The sequence below is a fragment of the Mirounga leonina genome, unplaced genomic scaffold (assembly GCF_011800145.1).
Source record: "Mirounga leonina isolate KUSES-001 unplaced genomic scaffold, KU_Mleo_1.0 Mir_176, whole genome shotgun sequence".
Taxonomy (NCBI): domain Eukaryota; kingdom Metazoa; phylum Chordata; class Mammalia; order Carnivora; family Phocidae; genus Mirounga; species Mirounga leonina.
This window is the reverse complement of record NW_023270454.1, coordinates 4,379,995-4,401,842: the sequence shown is the minus strand read 5'-3', so window position 1 is coordinate 4,401,842 and position 21,848 is coordinate 4,379,995. Positions and strand designations below refer to the sequence as shown.

Below are 21,848 nucleotides of genomic sequence, written 5' to 3'. Positions count from 1 at the left end.
TGTTGATAGTGTTGTTAAATCTTCTGTAACTGTACTGTTAACATTTTTCTTGGTTATTCTATCAATGATTGTGGATTTACCTATGTCTCCCTTAATGTTTATCCCTTAAAGTTTCTGCTTCATGTATTTTTAAGTTTTTTTACTAGGTGCATAACATTTGAGCTGATTATGTCTTCACGATGAATATCCCTCTTTATTTCCAGCTGTACTTCCAGCTGTAAAAAAACTACTTTTCTCTGATATTTATACAGCCATACTAACTTTTTAAATAAAGAGTGTTTATGTGGTAGGTCTTTTTACATTCAATTTTATCTTTACAGTAACATTTAACATATCTTTTTAGGGATATAAACTGTTTTTTTTTTCAGAATCTTTCTGGAACGTTTTCTCTATTTGATCTTTGCAATTTATGAGTTTGTTTTTCAATTCATTCCTCATGGGGCACCTGGGTGGCTCAGTCGGTTAAGCATCTGCCTTCGGCTTGGGTCATGATCCCAGGGTCCTGGGATCGAGCCCTGTATTGGGCTCCCTGCTCAGCCGAGAGTCTGTTTCTCCCTCTCCCTCTGTCTGCTGCTCCCCCTGCTTGTGCTCTCTCTGTGTCAAATAAATAAATAAAATCTTAAAAAAAAATCATTCCTCAATACCATTCATTGTATTTTATTCTGTATTTCAACTATCACATTTTTTACACTTAATATATTTTCTTGGTTCCTATTTTTAAATGTTTCCTTGTTCTGGTTTCATATTTGGAAGATCTTCCCTTATACCTATTAGTTTATTTATACCTATTAATATTATTATGTTTAGCCCCTCTCTTCTAATATTTCTGCTTAGGTTGGAATCTGTAATCCAATATATTGGTTTTGTTTGGAAATATTTGTGTTCCCTAATGTGTTGTTTTTGGTCACATTTTTACAAGACACAATTGCTTATTCTATTAAACAATGCATATGGAGAAGGGCAGCGCTATGTTTTCAGCTGGAAAAAGTTAGGCGGTGAGGAGTATATGAATCTCCCACTCAGGTGGAAATGGAAAATATCAGAAAACCAGTCAATTACTCTCCACCCAGAGACAGCTCTCAGGTCAGATCTTCACCTTTTGTCCCCAGAGAAGCTATATTAGAAAGAGAAACTCCTTAGAGGCTACTTCCTTTCTGGGTTTCAAGGGGATAGCATGAGACAGCCAAAGCCAGAGATTAGTCTCATTTCCCCCAGTTTTACACTATACAGGGGTTCTCTTTTGTCTGGATTTTATTCCTGAGTCCACCAGGACAAGTCCCACTTCCTGCAGGTATGCCAACAACACTGTGTTCGAGGCAATGCTGGCAAGCAGCCAGAGAAGCAAAAGAACACATTCCACATCTCTTTCATCCTCTCACAGACTAACCAACTGCCTCCTATCTGTTCCAAACAAAAGTCCCCCACACAGAAGTGTGGAAGCGAACCCAACCCCACTCGCACATTCCCCAGGGGATCCTGCCAGTTTTCTGAAGTTCTGGAACTAAGGAAAAAGACAGCTGTGCCACATCAGCAATTTGCTTGAAATCACTGGATTTTGTTTTAATTTAAGCAAGATATACATGTATTCTTTTCTTATTAAATTTACTTGGAATTAGATTTGAATGGGTCCTTCAAAACCTCTTTTTAGTATAAAACTTATTTGTATCAGCCTAGCTTCATTTCTTCCTCTTTGCTTTTCCATTTCATGTTTTAAGAAGAAAGCAGAGGTGCAAACCAAACCGCTCATATGCTTTTAGTTGTGAGATACTGTTGCACGAAGTTGCTGATAGAGGGGTTATCTGAAGTCATTTGAGTCAATGGGTGGGAAATTTACCGTCTGAACTTAGAGGACTCAAATGTAAGTTCTATTGTGGTATTTATCTCCAGTTGCAACAAAATAAAAGGGTGCCTGGATGAGTTCAAAAGGCTATATCTGGCAAATGAACATATAAAAATGCTTAACATCATATATCATTAGGAACTGCAAATTAAAACAATGAGATACCACTACACCTATAAGAATAGCCAGTATGTTGACAACACCAAATGTTGGCAAGGATGTGTGCGAAACAACAGGAACTCTCATTCATTGCTGGTGGGAAAGCAAAATGGTACAGCCACTTTGAAAGGAAGTTTGACATAACATACTCTTAACATATGATCCAGCAATTGTACTCCTTGATATTTACCCAAAGGAGTGAAAACTTATGTTCACACAAAAACCTGAACATGGGTGTTTATGGCAGTTTTATTCATAATTGCCAAAACTTCAAAGAAAACATGATGTACTTTGGTGAGTGGATGGATAAATAAACTGTGGTACACACAGAAAATGGAATTTTATTTAGTGCTAAATAGTGCTAAAAAGAAATGCACTATCAAGCATGAGAAGACATGGAAGATCCTTAAATGCATATTATCAAGTAAAAAAGCCTATATGAGAAAGTTATATACTATAAGATTCCAACTACATGACATTCTGGGAAGGGGAAAACTTTGGAGATAGTAGAAAGATCAATGATTGCCAGGGGTTGGGGAGGTGGGGACTGAATCCATAGTGCAAAGAGGATTTTTGAAATACATTGTATGGTACTATTATGGTGGGTATGCCATTATACATTTGTCCAGCCTAGAGAATGGGTAACACTAAGAGTGAACCTCAAGATAAACTATGGACTTTGAGTGATAAGGATGCAAAAATATAGGTTCATGGAGTATACAAATGCACCACTCTGGTGGAGGACGTTGATAGTGGGGAGATTGTGCATGTGAGGGGCAGGACATATATGGGAAATCTCTATACCTTCCGTACTCAAATTCTCTGTGAACCTAAAACTGCTATAGATAATACAAACTATAAAAAAAAGTTATGTCTTTTCTGTTTGACCATGGGCATGGACCACAAAGGAACAAGTGAATGACAGGTGTGCATTGCAGCTGAGCAGATTATCCCAAAATGCTTTGGCTTCTCCTCTAATTGCATGTATTTTCTTGTATATGTTTGATATCCTTTTTTTGGTTATCAATGACTAAGAGAGATAAAGATAGTCTCAAGTCTAAATATTGCTTGTTCTTGATTATTTACAAGCTGATTTTTCAATATTGTCTACAACTTTAGTTTCTAATACTTAACTTTGTTTTCCTTCTATTCCAGTTAAAGCCCTGAGGTTTTTATCAAGAGCACCAATGAAATAGCCTAAGTTTAGAATTTAATTATAATACTTTGGGTAAGAAATTGAGATTACTGAAAAACATATTTTTAAAGGTTTTTAATCCAATTACTTTTACTATTCCTGACATTAATTTGCATGAATAATCAAGATCAATAACAGGAATAAGACATAGGTAGCAAAGATATTCCCATTAAACCTTTGGTTTTTAATCAGGAGGACACAGGAGTATTTTTTAAAGCAATATAGATGATTTTATAGCTCACTTCTGGTCAAGAATCGTTATTACATGGTTTTGGGAAAACTGGACAGATACATACAAAAAAAAAAAAAAAGAAACGACCACTTTGTTACACCATACACATGTGCATGCACACACACACATACTCAAAATATATTAAGGACTTAAATGTAAGACCTGAAACCATAAAATTGCTAGGAAAAAAAATAGGCAGTAAGCTCTTTGACATCGGTCTTAGCAACATTTTTTTGGACATATCTCCTCTTGCAAGAGTAACAAAAATAAACAAATGGGACTATATTACGCTAAAAAGCTTTTGCACAGTGAAGGAAACCATCAACAAAATGAAAAGGCCACTTACTGAATAGAAGATATTTTCCAATGATATAATGATAAGGAGTTAATATCCAAAATTAAAGAATTCATACAATTCAACAAAAAACAAACTGCTTCATTTAAAAATGGGCAGAGGACCTGAATAGACATTTACTCAAAGAAAACATACAGATAACCAACAGACACATGAAAAGATGCTAAACATCACTGATCTTCAGGGAAATGCAAATCAAAATGACAATGAGACAAAACCTCACAGCTGTCAGAATGGCTATTATCAAAAAGACAAGAAATAACAAGTGTCTGCAAGGATGTGGAGAAGAGTGCACTGTTTTGGGGAGTGCAAACTGGTGCAGCCACTGTGGAAACAGTATGGTATACATAAGTGTTACTCAGCCATTAAAAAAAAAGAAGAATGCAATCTAACCATTTGTGTCAACATGGATGACCTGAAGGATATATGCTAGGAGATGTAAGTCAGACAAAGACAAATACTGTATGATTTCACTTACATGTGGAATCTAAAAAACACAGCAAATAAACAAACAAAACAAAACAAAACACAAACAGACTCATAGATACAGAGAACAAACTGTCAGTTGCCACAGGGGAGAGGAGGTTGGGGGAGGGGTGAAATAGGTAAAGGGGACTAAGAGGTACAAACTCCTACTTATAAAATAAATAAGTCATGGGGATTGATGGACAGCATAGGTAATATAGTCAATAATAAGCACTTTGTATTGTGACAGGTGGTAACTAGATCTTATCAAGGTAATCGTACCATAATGTATAAAAATTTTGAATCACTGTGTTGCACCGCTGAAACTAATATTGCAGGTCAATTATAATTCAATTAAAAAAACTATAAAAACATTCTCATTATTGATTTTTAGGAAATGAAAAAAAAAAGTTTTATATAACTTCCATGTTATTTATTTTACTCCAAGCAGAATTGATTACAAATAAAATCATTATATGGGTAAGAGAGCAAATATGATACTCTACATATACCATAGTGAACATAAAAGATCAATTCAATGAGCCTAGGAATGATTCTATTTGAGAAAAAATAGATTCAGATTCTCAAATTATCAATTGAGATAGAAACGTTTATAAATAATGGCTCTGCAGTGATATAAAATGTAAGCAACATCACTTAGTGTAAAAGCATTGTTGCTTTCAGATTTAAATTTCCTCAGTAGAAAATTTAAATATGTTACGATATACATTTAAAAAAATCCTTTAAGTACTGTTAAAACAGATGAAAATACCTATTTTATTTGTTCAGTGTTGATATGAGATCATAGCTTGAGAAGGAGCTATTACTTGGTTTCTCAATTCATGATATGCAGCTCACTTAAAAATAACTACTGTGACACATGATAAAAGTTACTAACAAAAAGGTTGGGCAGATGTCCTGATTTGAACCTATACATTGTTCCCCGCTGGGGTTCGTTTCTTATTGGGTGTGACCAGTGTGTGGATTAGGCCAAGGAGCCAAGAGTCTGTATATGTGAAATACCTAAGGCCTAGCAGTGTGCTAACCCAGGAAAAAGGCAGAGACACATTCCCAGATTTAATCTGAGAGCAATACCATCATGAAAACTTCTTTCAAGAATTCAGAGGCAGAAGAGCTATACTCCTTCTGAGCCACTGACTTTTATTTATTTGGTTGGTGGGTTTTGCTCTGTTTATGTGGTTTTCTTATCCTTGATAGCATGTGTGTTTTTATTTTATGGACATTACAAATCTAGAATCAATCCTGTTTACTTCTCATTTGTTTATTTTTTTTGGTTGTTTGTAGTTTGGAATGAAACTTGGAGCTCATACTTATCATACTTTTATATCTCACTGGTCTCATCTGATCCATGGTTTTACAACTCCTAGAGCTTTCTTGCTTTCATGTTTTCTGTTCTTAACTGTTTCTTTTTCTTTTGTTATACGTTTCTAAATCTCCTCAATTTGTGTATGTGCACATGTGTGTGCATGTTTAATGAAGGGTGGTATATATAAAGATACTAAGGGGATCATTAAAAATAAATAAAATGCTTTACTTCAGTCCAGCCTCAATAAACCTGTTGAATCATGACTTCATACATGCTGTTGTTGAACCTCATTCTCTCCCTACAATGCCCTTGTCCCCTTTTTCTTTTATAGTCTTGATAAACCACCTATAATTTAAGATTTAAATGGCATCTCCTTGAGAAACTTCTCGTGCCCTCCCTTGATAAGCATTTCCTCTGCTCCCTTGTGCTGGTGTTTTAGCAACGTACCTCTATTTTAGCAGTTACTTTATTTCTGTATTTATTGATGTCAGTCTTTAAAAGGGGGCTGTGAGTCCTTGGACAGCAGGGAAAGAGTTTAATCTTTCCATTTCCAGTGGCAACATAGTAAATGAGGGGTTTGTAAATGTTTGAATTAAAGAAAAAAAGAAAACAACCAGGTAAGTGTAGACTGTACAATGCATAAATCCAGAATTTTGATGGAAAACCTTTGTTAAACAAAGACTTTTTGAGGACTTCCATTTTCTAGGCTTTATGGTGATCACTAGTCACAAGAATGGGGACAAAAATCCAAAGTGATTTTCAGGAGTGGACAGTCAGGGGGCCTATTTAACTGACTGCAACATCAGATAAATTTTCACTAGAAACACTGTATAAAAGAAATTGTCAACTATACTCAAATAAATTATTATAAAAATAAACAGTAAACTAAAAACAAAAATAAGTTGTAGTTTGAAATAAAATGGAATTTCTATACTTGTACTATAATATTAAATGTGCCTTTTTGTGCAAAATAGTTTCGCTGCAAGCAGTGTGGTTGTGTAGAAGGAATTAAAAACTTGGATTCAGAATAGTTGGGTTTGAGTCCCTATTCCAACCCTTACTAGCTGTGTGAGGTAGAGAAAAATCACCTATTTTCATTTTTATCTTGGTTTCTCATCTGTTAAATGAGGACAATGATTCTTCACATGGATTTGTTATAAGGATTAGGTGAAAGTGAAGTCATGTATTCAACATATACACATGCTTGTATAAATCATATTGCATGCTACAAATGTAAACTTTCATTATCCTATGATATTCTCATTTTAAAAATCATCAAATGGGGCGCCTGGGTGGCTCAGTTGGTTAAGCGACTGCCTTCGGCTCAGGTCATGATCCTGGAGTCCCGGGATCGAGTCCCGCATCGGGCTCCCTGCTCGGCAAGGAGTCTGCTTCTCCCTCTGACCCTCCTCCCTCTCATGCTCTCTGTCTCTCATTCTCTCTCTCGCAAATAAATAAAATCTAAAAAAAAAAAAAAAAAAAAAATCATCAAATGGACAACCAGCTGTAATTTCATAGTTTCTAATAGCTTTGTGGATTCAGTGCATATTGATTTCCCCAAATCATCAATTCACGATCATTGCACAAGGCAGCCTCAGTTCGAAGACAGTGTTTGATTCAATCCAGAAGTCCTGCTTGGCATTTAGACAACGTAACAGGAGAAATCTGAATAGAAATGGAGACACAATCTGAAAGCACTTGTAGAGGCTGAGGGAAGGCCACCCCAAAATGGGCCACTTCAACATGAAGTTTATTCTGTGCTGAAAGCAATTGACAGCCCTATGAAGCCCAAGAGAAACTGTGCTTCTCCCTTAACTACACAGAAAAATTTAAATTGGGGTTCTTCCCAGAATCAGGGTTATTAGCAGAGGTAAATTTTATCTGAGTGACCCATCTGTATGGCAGGGCAAACATCTAGTTACCAAAGATCTGCTCTTTTCTTAATGCCCCATGAAATGCATTCCTTTTCTCTGAAGTCCCAGATCCCCTCCTCCTTGTTTCAGGTTGACAGTTATACCTCATTTTGCCTGACTGTCTTTGCAATTTCCCTGTGTGTTGGATTCCCCTTACATATGCTATTAAATTTGATTTTCTCATGTTAATCTGCCTCATGTCAATTTGATTCTTAGTCCAGCTAGAAGGACCTTGAAGGGGACAGGAATTCTTGCTCCCTGACACATTTCAGAGGAAGAATAAAACACCAAGAAAAATGCAGTCTCATCAATGAAATATGTACGAATAATTAGTAATTTTTCTCAGATCCTGCTCAAAGCATTGTGAAACAGTAGCCCACACAGAGAGGGCCTTACTTCTGACAAATCCAAGGACAGAGTCATCCTTTTAGACAATGGATATCTTTTCTTTTTTATTTTATATTTTCATACTGCCTCTACATGTTACTTAGAAAATCTTCTTTGGAAATTGGTAAGTCATGAATTGTTAATTCCATTTCAAGGATGGGGAAATTTAAAGATGCCCAAAGCGTTGAAAATATTTGCTAAGTCTAAAAAGCCAGCTATTGGTAGAGTTAGGGGTCTGTGTCTGCTTTTATCCCTGTATGTTTTCTACTTCCCTCATAAAACATTATTTTAGGGAAAAAAAATTTCTTATTCTCTCCTGTACATTTCTATTGAATTTTCTCTTGACTTTCCCTATTTTCCCATCTGATACTTCAGCCCTCTACTGGCTCTGCTCGGCTCCACCATTGGCAACAGAGCTAAAGGAGTCTCTGCCTAGAATTGACTTCTGTAGACTCCATTCCAATTATAGTTACAACATGTCCCAAAAGACACACAAATCTCTGTGAGCTATTTTACAGAGTTTAGAAAGCCAAATTAGTGACACACATTGACTTACAAGGGAAAAATGCTGCATGCTGAGTCACAACAGTTGGCCTGTGATTCAGGAGTCTTTGCTATGAGAAATATGATAATTTTTGCAGTTCAGAGGCTGAGACTATTTTGACTCAGAAATTACTAGGACATCAGGAGGAGAAGATTATCTACAGCCATAGTGTCACCACCATGTTTTTCACTTAGATATATTCCTGAACTTCCTTGTTACTTCCCCTCATCAGGGTTGTACACCATGGATTTCAACACTGAACTGATGCAGAGGGTTGATAAGGCTACGAAAGCAACTTCAGATATGGTTCCTTGCTAAGACAAAGATAGAAATAACCCTGATTTAAAACAAACTTCTAAAATGCTAGGAATAAAGTAAGTAAAATTATCAACTTAAAAATATGTTCACCATCAAAGAAGTACAGTAAAACAAAGTGTCAAAAGCATTATTTGTCAGGAAAATGAGCAAAGATAAAAGCAATCTTAATGTGAATGAGTATGTGGAGCCCCAGGAATTATCCCCAACCGCTTCAAACAGAAAATAAATATAATAAAATGATACTAGCCTATTCAACCCTAAAAAGAGAGAAATTCTGATCCATTCTACAATATGGATGAACTTTGAACCTTGAACCTTGCTATATGAAATAAGCCAATTACATAAAAGAAAAAAAATATTGTATGATCTCACTTACATCAAGTACCAAGAATAGGCAAATTTATATGGACAGAAGGTAGAATAGAGGTTATCAGGGGCTGGGGCAAGGAGTAATGAGAAGCTATTTAACGGGGACAAAGTTTCTGGTTAGGGTGATAAACAAGTTCTGAAAATGGATAGTAACGATGGTTGTACAGCATTATGAATGTACTTAATGCCACTGAACTTTAAACTTAAAAATGGTTAAGATGATAGTTTTTTGTTATGTATATTTTCAATCAGATTTTTTTTTTTTAAGATTTGATTTATTTATTTGTTAGAGAGAGAGAGAAAGACAGAGGCAGAGAGCACCCCAGGTTGTCCCAACCAGATTTTAAAAATAGGCAAAGACCTGAATAGACATTCCAAAGAAGACATATAAATGCCTATACCTGTTGGTATATGAAAAACTAATTTCACTAATCATCAGGGAAACACAAATCAAAACCACATTGAAATATCACTTCACACCTGTTAGGATGGTTATTATCAAAAAAGACCGAAGATAACAAGAGTTCAGGGAGGGTGTTGAGGAAGGGAACACTTGTGTGCTGTTGGTGGGAATTTGAAGTGATACAGCCACTGTGGAAAACAGCATGGAAAGTCCTCAAAAAAATAAAAATTGAATTACCATCTGACCCAGCAATTCCATTTCTGGATATTCATCCAAAATAATTGAAATCAGAATCTGGAAGAATTATCTGTAATCCCATGTACATTGCAGCTATCCACAATACCAAAAATGTAGAAACAATGTAAATGTCCATTAGTGGATGACAGATTTTGTTTTAAGATTTATTTATTTTAGACAAAGAGAGAGTATGTGTGTGTGTGTGTGTGTGTGTGTTAGTGTGCACCTGTGGGGGGCGAGCAGAGGGAGAGAATCTTCAAGCAGGCTCCCCACTGAGCATGGAGCCCCACGTGGGGCTGATCTCAAGACCTTGGGATGGTGACCTGAACCAAAATCAATTTTCAGACACTTAACTAACTGAGCCATCCAGGCATGACTGGATGATGAATTTTTAAAAATGTGATATATACATATAATGAAGTACTATTCAATCTTAAAGAAGGAAGAATATCCTGTCATATATAACAACATGGGTGAACTTGGAAGACATGCTAAATGAAATAAGCCAGTCTCAGCAGGACAAATATTGCATGAATCCAATTATATAAAGTATTGAAAGTAGTCAAACTCATAGAAACAAAGCATAGAATTGTGATTTCCAGGGCCTAGGAGGGAGAAGTGGGGAGTTGCTAATCAATGGACATAAAATTTCAATTATGCAAGATAAACTCTAGAGATCTGCTATACAACATTGTGCTTATAGATAACAATGTTGCATTGTATACTTAAAAATCTGTTAGGAGGGTACATTTCATGTCAAGCGTTCTCACCACAATAATTTTTTTTTAATTTATTAAAAAAAAGAGTTTGGATTTCAACACTAGGCATGAGAGAGAAGAGTTAAATTTTATCAAGAAGATGCCTTCACAATAAATTACATACCATAATTTTCTTCTGCTTAGGGATTTAGCTTCTATAACAATCTTACTTAGCATGATAATAATAGTGATATTGTACTGCTGATGAGCAGCATAGCAGACCGCCCGGGGCTAGTTGCTAAGCAATATCTAAAGTTGTCATTGGCAAGGGAAGGTCTTTTTCTGGAAGCAGCAGAAAAGACAAGGCAAATTCAAGAGCAGATATGCCAAGATGGTTGCAGGTTTTGTTGGTGGAGGCCTTCCCATAATGAGTCAGGAAGGCCTGATGAGGTAGATCTCAGTATCAACAACAAGGTTTGCCACTCCTGATGTGGCCCTGGTAGACAGTTTTAGCTAAAAAGAAAAGAGAATCTTGGGCAGAGGAGAATATGCAAGATTTACCCATGGCCCCAGCTACTTGCAAATTACACTCAGAATACTAGCTGTACTGAAATTCTTTAGCTGAAGAGATAGATTCTATCATCAAAGATATAAAATGTAAGAATATTACAGTTCAGGATAGAACTTTTAAAACACAAGGGTGAGCCAACTGGAAAATAGCAATGCATCACCTATGAAAATAATTATGTCAGTGAAAGATGGGGAGCATAGTACTCCAGTGGCTGAGGAAGGATGAACTTTTGAAAAATAGTTACTTTGAGAAGCACTAATAAAATTTAGACAGAAGTTACTTTGCTAAATGAATTTTAAAAGTAAAATTCTGGAAACAAGAGGCAAAAATAGTTAATTAGCAGGCCTTTATAAAACTGAAGTGAGATAAGAATGGAGAGACTGTTATTAAACAAATATGAGGAATAATTATAAAATGTCTTAAAATTAGCAAAAAGGAGCATTTACAGTATAAAAGATAAATAAGAGGTTTAAAAGATAAACTTCAGGAATTCTTCAAAAAGACCAAGAAAACAGGCAAATGGATGTGAGAGAAAACATGATTTATGAGAAGATGGGATATCAGAAATCTCAAGAGGATAACTGATACTTTTCTTTCTTTTCTTTTCTTTTATTTATTTATTTATTTATTTATTTATTTATTTATTTATTTATTTTATTTTATTTTTTTTTCTGATACTTTTCAAAAAGAGAGGATAAATGAAAGAGAGAAAGAGAAATATAAAGAGAGAAAGGAAAAAAAAGTTTTGAGATGGTGGAATTCCTGTTAAAGATAGTGATTAATTCTACCTAAACCTGTCTGGAATATTCGAAACATTTGATCTCTACTCCTTTGTAGTAGTTATCTATTGCTGCATAACAAATTTCTCCAAACCATAGCAGCTTAAAAGAACACATATTTATTTTCTCATAGTTTCTGTTTTTGTAGAATCTGGGCAAATCTTAGCTGAGTTTTCTGCTTCAGTTTCTCTCATGAGGTAGCCACTGAGGTCCAACTGGGTTGGAAGCTGTTCCCCAGTTCATTCAGTGCTTGCTGGCAGAATTAGTCCCTTGAGTGTTGTTGGGCTGACAGGCTCAGTTCCCTGCTAGCTGTCACTCAGAGGCCCTTGATTCTTTACCATTAGCTGTCATTATTATCCACTTAAATCGTATAGCTCCACCCTTTCCATAATTTCTGATTACAGCTAAAACTTGCTTTCTTTTTCACTCATACTTCACACAACTTTGTCATTTCATGCAAAGGTAAAAGCATTTTCAAATATCATAAAAAGCAATAACTTGGTGAGGTGCTAAGGAGTATTTAGAGAAACCATATGGTATACCAGTCATAGAGTACCTGAAAAAGACCATAATTTAATCTATTATTTTAAAGCAGAGAAAGTAAAAATAACTAACTATAAAAGCAACCTTGGTTATATACCTGAGGTTTTAAATGTCATATTGTGGAATTCCTTCAAAGTTGGTAAGTGGCAGATCTAATTTGGAAACAGGACTGTGAAATCAAAGTCTTTGCTTTAAACTGTCTAAATTGTTCTACAGTTCAGCTCAGTAGGCAACTCTGTAGGACTTGGGTTCAAAGTCTTAGGATAAGAGAATAATTTCTCCATCATTGTCCTCCAGTTGTCTGTCATCATAAGGAGCTCTGAGGCCTCCACATCAGAGACCTAGTGCCATCATTTCAGAATTTACAGGAAGGTTCTTCTTGATAGCTTCATTTCTAGCTCGGGTCATGTGGTTGCCAGTTAAAGATTCATAGGTTAAAGATTCCATTTTATCAATATTAAGAATGAGACAGGGACAGGAATTAAAACAAAAACCAAAAAACAAAGAAAGAAAACAAACAATAGAGCAAAGAACTATAGGTTTGTCGTAAGTAAGACTGTGACCTTGTGGGAAATAGGGATTTATTTCTGGTTAGGGCAGGTCTTCTGAAACCTAACCCCACAGATAAAGCTATAGTTTTTAATGTGTTCTTGAGTAAACTCCCACGTGGAAAGAAAGGCTACTATAATAGGAGAGATTTGACAGATGGACTCTGGGTATGCTGGGGATTGAGCTTATATAGAAACTCACACTAAAAGGGGAAATGAACTTCTTGCAGATAAAGTCCCCCATGGAAAAGAACAGGTATGGGGCCCCAGGTCAATGGTGGAAATGGGTAAAGCAGGCCAAGTATAAAAAATAAACAAAAATCGTGGTGATGATGAAGTGGTCCTAATTGCACACATGGAAAGCATGTACCCTAATAATGGAAGCAACAACTTTATTAGTTAGGATGATTTCTGTAGCAAATAAGAAAACCCAACTTGAAATGGCTTAAACAATAAGGAAATTTTATTGATTGCATAATAGGAAATCCCAGCAAAGTTTAGGGTAACTCCAGCAGTTATTAATCTACCCATTCAATGACATCTTTAAGAGACCAGGTTTTATTATATCAGCCTTGACCTCATAATCACAACATGGTTGCAACACTACCAGATAGGCTATCCAGATCCCAACATCCAGAAGAAGGGAAAGGATACCTTTTGTGAAAATTTCCCAACATATCTCTTCTCTTGTCTCATTGGTAAAAAAAAGGGGAGGAGTCATACACTTATCAAATCAATCACTAGTAAAGGAAATAAGATTATTATGACTGATTTAAAATGATAGAGATTTAACCTGGAGATGGAGTCAGGTTTGCCTTTTTCTAAAATATGGACAACTGAATAAAACTGGTGTTCTGAAAATAAGGAGGAAGAAGGTTATTTGGAAGGCAACCAAAAATGTTTATTCCAACATCAGTCAACTAAGCTGATGGTTGCTATGGACAATGTGATTCCAGTGCTGCCAAACCATTTGATTACTTTTACAAAGCTGGAAATCTGGATGTTTATGCAAGATCTCCCAATTTTTAAATATTGACAGTAAATTCAAAACATTTTAAAATACTTTATGACCAAAATCATCCCGGCCAAATAAATTAAATCTGTAGTCCAGATATGTCTGGCAAGCTACCAGTTGACAACCTCTGGTTTATGCTATTAATTTATGTAAATAAAACTTTCTCTACTTAGAAAGTGAAGTTCACTTTAAGCTTGCCGGTAACTGAATTGTACAAATTTTTGTGAAAAAAGTTTAATTAATAAAGTTTTATTCACTTGTAGCAAACTTCAAATGACACAGCTAATAAGGATTGCAAAAGATAATGTAGGAAAAAGATGTTATATAAATCAGAGATTGTTTACCTAATTTTGTTCTTACAGTTCTAATTTGACAGGTTTATGGTTAAAACAGTCAAGATGCTGCTAGTCATCTAATGAGGAACATATCATTTTCTTCCATCCCTCCCAGTTTCCTGTGATTTCCTGGGGATTTTTTGTTTCTTTGTTTTAATTAGAGGGTAAATTATTTCTTACTAAATGAGAAAATCAAGCTGTTCAAAATATTTGAGGAAATATTAGTCAACGTCATAGTAAGAAAAGGAGGGTTGTCTAAGAAAGTCACCTAATTAGAGATTTCAGATCCTCAGCTGTTTGTTTAGAGTCCTCTTCTTTCCCATGAGTATGGAAGATAGAAATTATAAATTCATACAAAGATTCTCAAGAGTGTCTCTCTTGAAAATTTTTGTTTAGTCTCCTCAAAGTACAACATGAATCAAGATATGTTAGCATCTTGAGTATCAAGAGCAAATAATAAGGAGGAAGTAAGTATATTTCTCTTCCATCCAGATTATCCAATCTTCCAAGTAGATCATTACCCCACCCATCCTTGCTTAGTTGATGCTTCAGACTTTTGGATTGGAACCCTGAAAAAGACAAAGTTCTTAAATGATCTATTTAATTCTAAAACTTAGATATTCTATAACTTTGAACTATTAAGAAGTTAAAGTAAATTCTGTGTAGTCACACTTCCTATTTTATAGATCATTTGATATACCGCAGTGAAGGAGTGCAAACATGGGAAGGCAGGAAAAGAATGTGAGAAAAACACCACACTGGGATCCAAATATCCATCTGACTAATTGGTGTAATATGGAGAAGGTGAGGGATCAAGAGAAGAGTTATGAGACACTGGGGGATTATCCTATGGGAGATGTTCTCTATCTCACTCCCCTGGGGAATATTTCTGAGAAAATAAAGAATATTGGGATCATCATCACTTTCTAGCTAAGACCCTTCCATCTTCTTCCTCTTGGTTTTGACCACACTAGGAAAGAAGACATATCTCTGCTCCCACCCTATAATCATACAGATACTGTTCTTAGTGAACATCTTCTAGGAAGACACAATTAGAACTTCTCTCCTTGACAGTGGGAGTGTGACAAGATTACAGTCGTTTGCCTATGGATCTCTTACCTTAGGTGTTGACTTTATTTTATCCTTAAAAACAGTAGAGGGAAGTACTTTTTTGGCATTATGCTATATTAGAGACAAAAATAATAGTAGGTCATTAGAAATGCTATTCTTTCCCAATCCTAGGCATATTTATTTCCTTATTTAAATCATCCCTTACCTCCGCATCACTCTAGCTCAAATTTCAACCACTTACCCAATGGATCTTTCTCCTACTTCAACTACTCTGAGTCCATTCATTTTCCCCTTTACCACATTCTTTTCATAGGTATCACATACTTTGGCACAAAAAAAAATGTTAGGGATTAAGCGCTCTATACACACATGACTTGTTTTCACAGTAAAAATGTAAACATTCTTGAAAAAGTGACTTTAATTTTAGTTCTTTCTCATTTACCCACAACAGAGTACCAAGTATGAAGAAACATGCTCAGTAATTACTGAGTAAATGAATTCTACCTTTTACTTCTTAAGTGCCTAACTTTTATTCCAGGTTTGCCTACATATGATCTGTTTTTCATACCCCACCTTCTATAGAAAACTGTAGCTAATATAGGCCTTATTCTATCTATATTAAATTAAAAAGTAAAATATATAATAAAATTTTATATTCTCCAAAATAAGCATCTAGAAAGGAGACTGTTTATCTCCTAGAGCAAAACTATTTGCCATTTCTTGATGATTATGTAACAGACTATTTTTAATAATAAAAACTATTTATCATTTCTTGATGATTATGTAACAGAAATATTTTTAATAATAAAAAATTAATACCCATACTAATTTATAGATAGTAAGTAGGCCTTGCTTTCTCGGATAAACCTATGTGCTACAATATCTCAGGTTGGCCTAGGGAGCATGTATCGTGAGAAAGAATCTATAGATTTAGAGACACTATCCACATGGGGCACAAAAGACATTTAAAAAATTATTAGTGACTACCTGATACTTACAAGGAAAGAAGAAGATGACACAGATGTAGGAATCGGTGTTGGTAGAAAATCTGGCTTTGTAATTAGCTAATGAAAAGGTAAAATAAAATTAATTCAAAGATGGGGCCTTGAAAACAGATGTGCTTAATGGAAAGGCTTAAATCATTTTCAGAAATGGAGAACTCATGATCCTACCCATGAAAATAGTTTAAATCTGTAAGTTCAAGTGTTTTCATTTAGGCATATATATATACATATATATATGTATATATATATTATATATATACATATATATATATGTATATATATATTATATATATACATATATATATTATATATGTGTATATATATTATATATATATATATATAATTCAGAAATAAGGCCAGTGCCAATAGACGGATGATGGAGATGCCACTCCATGAAGCAGATTGGTACTCTTCTTGTAATAAGTAACCAGCTTTTCAGATCCAGTAATTCAAATTAAGGGGTTAATCATAGGTAGGTTAAACCTTCTCACATTTTGCATTTTAAAAAGTTTTGCCAGGAAATCTGTATTTTATATTAATATTCACAAAGATTTTAAGATTCTTCTGAGGAAATAATTGGGTATTGTGGGTTATCTCTCTTACTAGTATTTCCTTGAGATTTGATTGGAAGTGCTATTTAAGAGAAGTTGCTAACTCACGAAAGAAGCTGGAGGCTCATTGCTCTCTACCGGCAGATCAGGTGCATGGAGCTTCATCCGACTCATCTAAAAAAAAAGAAAATAATAATATTTTTAAATGAAATGATCAGTTTCCTAAGTTCAACTTCCAAATAAGCCGTCCTTTCAAGAGATGGGAGATCAGAATTGCAATGACACCAAGAAATAGGATGGGAAATCACAGTGGTCCTGGGGCTGCATTCTGCTGTATCCAGAGCTGTCAGAGATAGGTACGTCTCCATCAAAAACATTATTGCCAATGACATTACCATTAGCCAATCTCTGCTTAAACTTCTAAACTTGCAGGACACAGCTAGGGCTTTAAGGGTTATACATATTACATGTATACATGTATTGTCATACAAATACACATATTATTGTCTTAATTGGGACATTTGCAAAAGGAAAAAGGAATCAACTTAGAAAGAAAGAGAGAGAGAAGGAAGAAGAGAGAGAGAGAAGAGGGGGGGGGACAGAGAGGGGAAGAGAGATGGAGGAGGGTCAGGGGAGGAAGAGAGAGGGAGAGAAAGAGAGAGACATCTGGACTCTGCTCTCCTTGTTCTCTTTATTTTCTTTGCATTTGTGAACCTCAACAAAGCAGCCTCTGCATTTTAGGAAGACACTTTTGCACTTAAAAAAAAAAGCAAAGGAGGGGGGCCTGGGTGGCTCAGTCGGTTAAGCATCTGTCTTCAGCTCAGGTCATGATCCTAGGGTACTGGGATCAAGCCCCATGTCAGACTCGCTGCTCAGTGGGGAGTCTGCTTCTCCCTCTGCCCCTCCCCCTGCTGTGCTCTCTGCCTCTCTCTCTCTCGCTCACTCTTTCTCTCTCAAATAAATAAATAAAATCTTAAAAAAAAAAAAAAGGCAAAGGAGAATTTTCCAAATGTGTAGTTAGAGAGTCCCGAATTCTAGCTACATACTAACTAGTGGACTGGATTTGTAAAACACTGCTGAGTAGGAAAGACAGATAGGTAGGTGGTCAGGACAAGACAATGAAAGAATCACAAACTGGCGTCCAAGGTAAACACACTACAAACTATGGTTCACCTCTTGGGGCTGAACATCCTTCACCGTCTGTGGGTTCCTCCTCTGTCTGCGAGGCCTGCTGCCAGTAGTAAACAGTGGCCTGTATATGAAAGCATATCATATAAAAGGATTTAACATTTCCTTCACCATGATGAGGACACTCAAAAGAAGCTTGATAATTTTCTTTGCCCATTGTGTCATCTTTGGTCGTTGACTGGGCTTTCTTCTGCTCTCTAGGATACTCTTAAGGCCTCCTTGTCCTGGAATTCATAATCACCACCACTAATTTTCTTCTAGATTCTCTACAGAGCCTTGATTCCTAATAATGATGGTGTTGAATCAGTGTTTATTTAAATTACTATCTCATTTAATTAATGATTTATTTTATTCATTCAATATTTAGGAAACCCATTATATGTGAATAAGTCAGTCTTTAACAAAGGCTAGAAAGAGAACTGTACTGTCAAGACCATGTTTGAAAGATTAACCAATGTAGGTGCAAATCAAGATTCCAACAACTTAAGTGGTAAGACTTCGAACATATTTGTTAACCTCTGAGCCTTTGTTTCCACTTAAGAAAAAGTGTGAAGTGCCTGATTTTACAAGACTGTTGTTAAGGACTAATGTAAAATACCTTTTCATCTATAAAATGGAAATAATAGTTAACTGCCTCACAACATTCTTGTGAAGATTAGAGATAATGAATTATAAAAAGACTCAGCATAGCACTTGTCATAAAGATAATGACCAATAAATGTTACATAGTGTATTCTTATAATGGGTGTAAAATCTTTACTAATGAGAGTTATTATAACATTTTATTAATTATAAATACAGTAATCAACATAAAAACAATACATGTATTGCTGTGACGGATTTCCCAGTAAAACTGATACCCAGCCTCTTGTCCAAGAGAAATGTATCTGTACTTATTTATGAGTATTTGTAGTAAACTACTTAAATTTGAGAATTTGGGTCATATCCTTGAATTTAAAATAAATTAGAGGTCAAAAAGTCCCCAAAGCAAGATAGAAGGCTACCTCTGAACTTCCTTCTGCTTTCCTCTGGTGTTTTCATGCCAGATTACTATAGCAACCACCACAGATATGATGGCCACAGGGAACAGCACCCCAACCACAATGGAGAAGTCTGCAACAAAGAGAACCCAGACCTGTTAAGGGTATGAGAAATTCACAAATATGCATCACTCTAGTCCTTAATTCTTCATTGATCACAAACTCCATTCTACCCTTTCCTCCAAAGAACACACATTCCCTGGAAAATCTCTCATAGTCAGTAAAATGAAAATGCATTTTGATCATGAGTGTTGTAGTATTATGTAGATAGAGGAAGTAAGGGGGAAATCCATATAAAACATTGCATATGAAGTAGGTAAAGCATCATACTACTGAGAATCCTTAGAAGGGATGATGTTTGTAACAACTGGAAAGTGTTAGGCTGGGAGTTTAAAGAGAATAGGAAGTGAGGAGGATGGAAGAAAAGGAGTGAAACATTTTAAAAATTTGGCCTTGGCATCAAACAAAGAAAAATAAATTGAAGCCTTGGGATCATATTCCTGTCAGCAGCAAATGAAGAGTGGAGACATGAAGAAGATAGAGGCACAGGTGAGTGTTTTACTGGTGTTTGCTCCATCTCAGAATTATTACAGACAGAAAAGAAATGATGTGACCCTGTGAGTTGCAGACCAATTTGAACAAATTTCCTATGTCTATATGGTGTTTTCTCTTTGAACTGCTCATTGAAGTAATGAGTGTAACTTCAATCTTTTGCTAGGTCAAATATTAATTTCTCTTATAATAATCTGAAATTTTAGAGACCAGGAGGTACAAGTCTGAAGAGCAATTAGAACAACTACTGCTTTCTCATTAGAGATCAGCAAGGCAATAATAAGATTGATTTTGGTATAATGCAGGAAAAGTTCCCAAGTATGAACATGCATACAATGCAGATAGAGGCAGATATGTCAGAAGTAGAATTCTAAGATAATAACAACATCTAAACTTTCCACCCCTCCATAACAATTCCTATCCAAAAAGCCAAAGGAAATAAAATTCTGAGGCATTTCAGTTGAATATAGCATAGATAGATTCAGAATGAAAAAGAAAATATACTGGCACTAAAATAGTTACATTTTCAGAAGAGCAACATGGTATCAGAGGAAATAAAGAGGAAATTGACCGGACTTCACAAACATCCCTATTTGAAAGGACAAGGTTTGCAGAGAAAGTTGAGGTATAAGACAGATGGGGAATATTGATAGGAAGGAGGTATGCAGTTTAACATGGAAACAATTGAAGAGAAAGTATGCTCTTCTGTTTCTGGTAACAGTGGTCTGGGAAATTCTGACCAACTCTCCCCCTAAAAGCAACTAAGACGTTATTGCCAAAAAAAAAAAAAAAAATAGGGGAAAACTAATTTTAAGAAAGACCAAATAAATGGATAGATATTTCATGTCAGTGATTAGGAAATCAATATTTATTTTACTTATTTTAAGATTTTATCTATTTGTTAGAGAGAGAGAGAGCACAAGAAGGTGGAGTGGCAGGCAGAGGGAGAAGTGGGATCCCTGCTGAGCAAGGAGCTGATGTGGGACTCGATCCCAGGACCCCATGATCATGACCTGAGCCGAAGGCAGACGCTTAACAGACTGAGCCACGCAGGCGTCCCCTTTTTTTAATTTTTTTAATTTTTTAAAAGATTTTATCTATTTGTTAGAGAAACAGAGAGAGAGAGAGAGGGAAATCAATACTTTTTTAAAGATTTATTTATTTATTTGAGAGAGAGAGAGGGCAGGGGGGAGGGGAGAGAGAAAGAGAATCTCAAGCAGACTCTCTGCTGAGTGCAGAGCCCAACACGGAACTCCATCTCATGACCCTGAGATCATGACCTGAGCTGAAATCAAGAGTCAGACACTTCACTAACTGAGCCACCCAGGCGCCCCAGGAATTCAATATTTTTTATATATACTCATTCTCTCAAGTAAATCATAGATGTGGTTTATGTTAACTGTAAATCCTAACAGGAATTATGTGTATAAATTGAGAATCTGATTATAAAATATATGTAAAAGTACAAAAAGCTAATAACCAAATCATTCTTTTTTTTTTTTTTTTTACGATTTTATTTGCGAGAGAGAGAATGAGAGACAGCGAGCATGAGAGGGAGGAGGGTCAGAGGGAGAAGCAGACCCCCTGCCGAGCAGGGAGCCCGATGCGGGACTCGATCCAGGGACTCCAGGATCATGACCTGAGCCGAAGGCAGTCGCTTAACCAACTGAGCCACCCAGGTGCCCTAACCAAATCATTCTTAAAGAAGAACAAAGTTAAAGAACAGCCTAGGGCGCCTGGGTGGCTCAGATGGTTAAGCGTCTGCCTTCGGCTCAGGTCATGATCCCAGGGTCCTGGGATCGAGTCCCACATCAGGCTCCCGGCTCAGCGGGGAGCCTGCTTCTCCCTCTGACCCTCGCCCCTCTCATGCTGTTTCTCTCTCGCTCGCTCTCTAAAAAAAATAAATAAAATCTTAAAAAAAAATAAAATAAAATAAAGAACAGCCTATATCAAAATTATTCTAAAGATACAGTTTAAAAAAGTGTCATACTAGCACAAAGGACAGTCAAATAGGACCACCAGAAAAGAATAGATATCCCAGAAAGACACATATGTGAACACTTGCATTTGGGAAGTATGATCTATCATATGAATGATGATGTGACAATTGGGCATCTATCTGGGATGAAAATGAAATTAAACATTTGTATCATACACAAAAGATTTTCAGATAGATTATAGACCTAAATTTGAAAAGACAATACCAGAA

The 21,848-nt window shown here is 35.8% G+C and overlaps 1 protein-coding gene across 1 annotated transcript in view; it reads right to left on the bottom strand.

The window, feature by feature from the left end:
* Positions 1–10,874: 10,874 nt before the first annotated feature.
* Positions 10,875–21,848, bottom strand: part of ADAM28 (ADAM metallopeptidase domain 28) — an 82,536-nt gene continuing 71,562 nt past the window's right edge. Inside the window, exons 20-25 of the mRNA XM_035023228.1 lie at positions 19,052–19,160; positions 18,033–18,111; positions 16,968–17,033; positions 16,303–16,368; positions 15,353–15,415; positions 10,875–10,955 (exon numbers count right to left, since the gene is read on the bottom strand). Of these exons, the coding sequence (XP_034879119.1) occupies positions 10,875–10,955; positions 15,353–15,415; positions 16,303–16,368; positions 16,968–17,033; positions 18,033–18,111; positions 19,052–19,160 (464 nt within the window). The remainder of the gene's footprint in view (positions 10,956–15,352; positions 15,416–16,302; positions 16,369–16,967; positions 17,034–18,032; positions 18,112–19,051; positions 19,161–21,848) is intronic.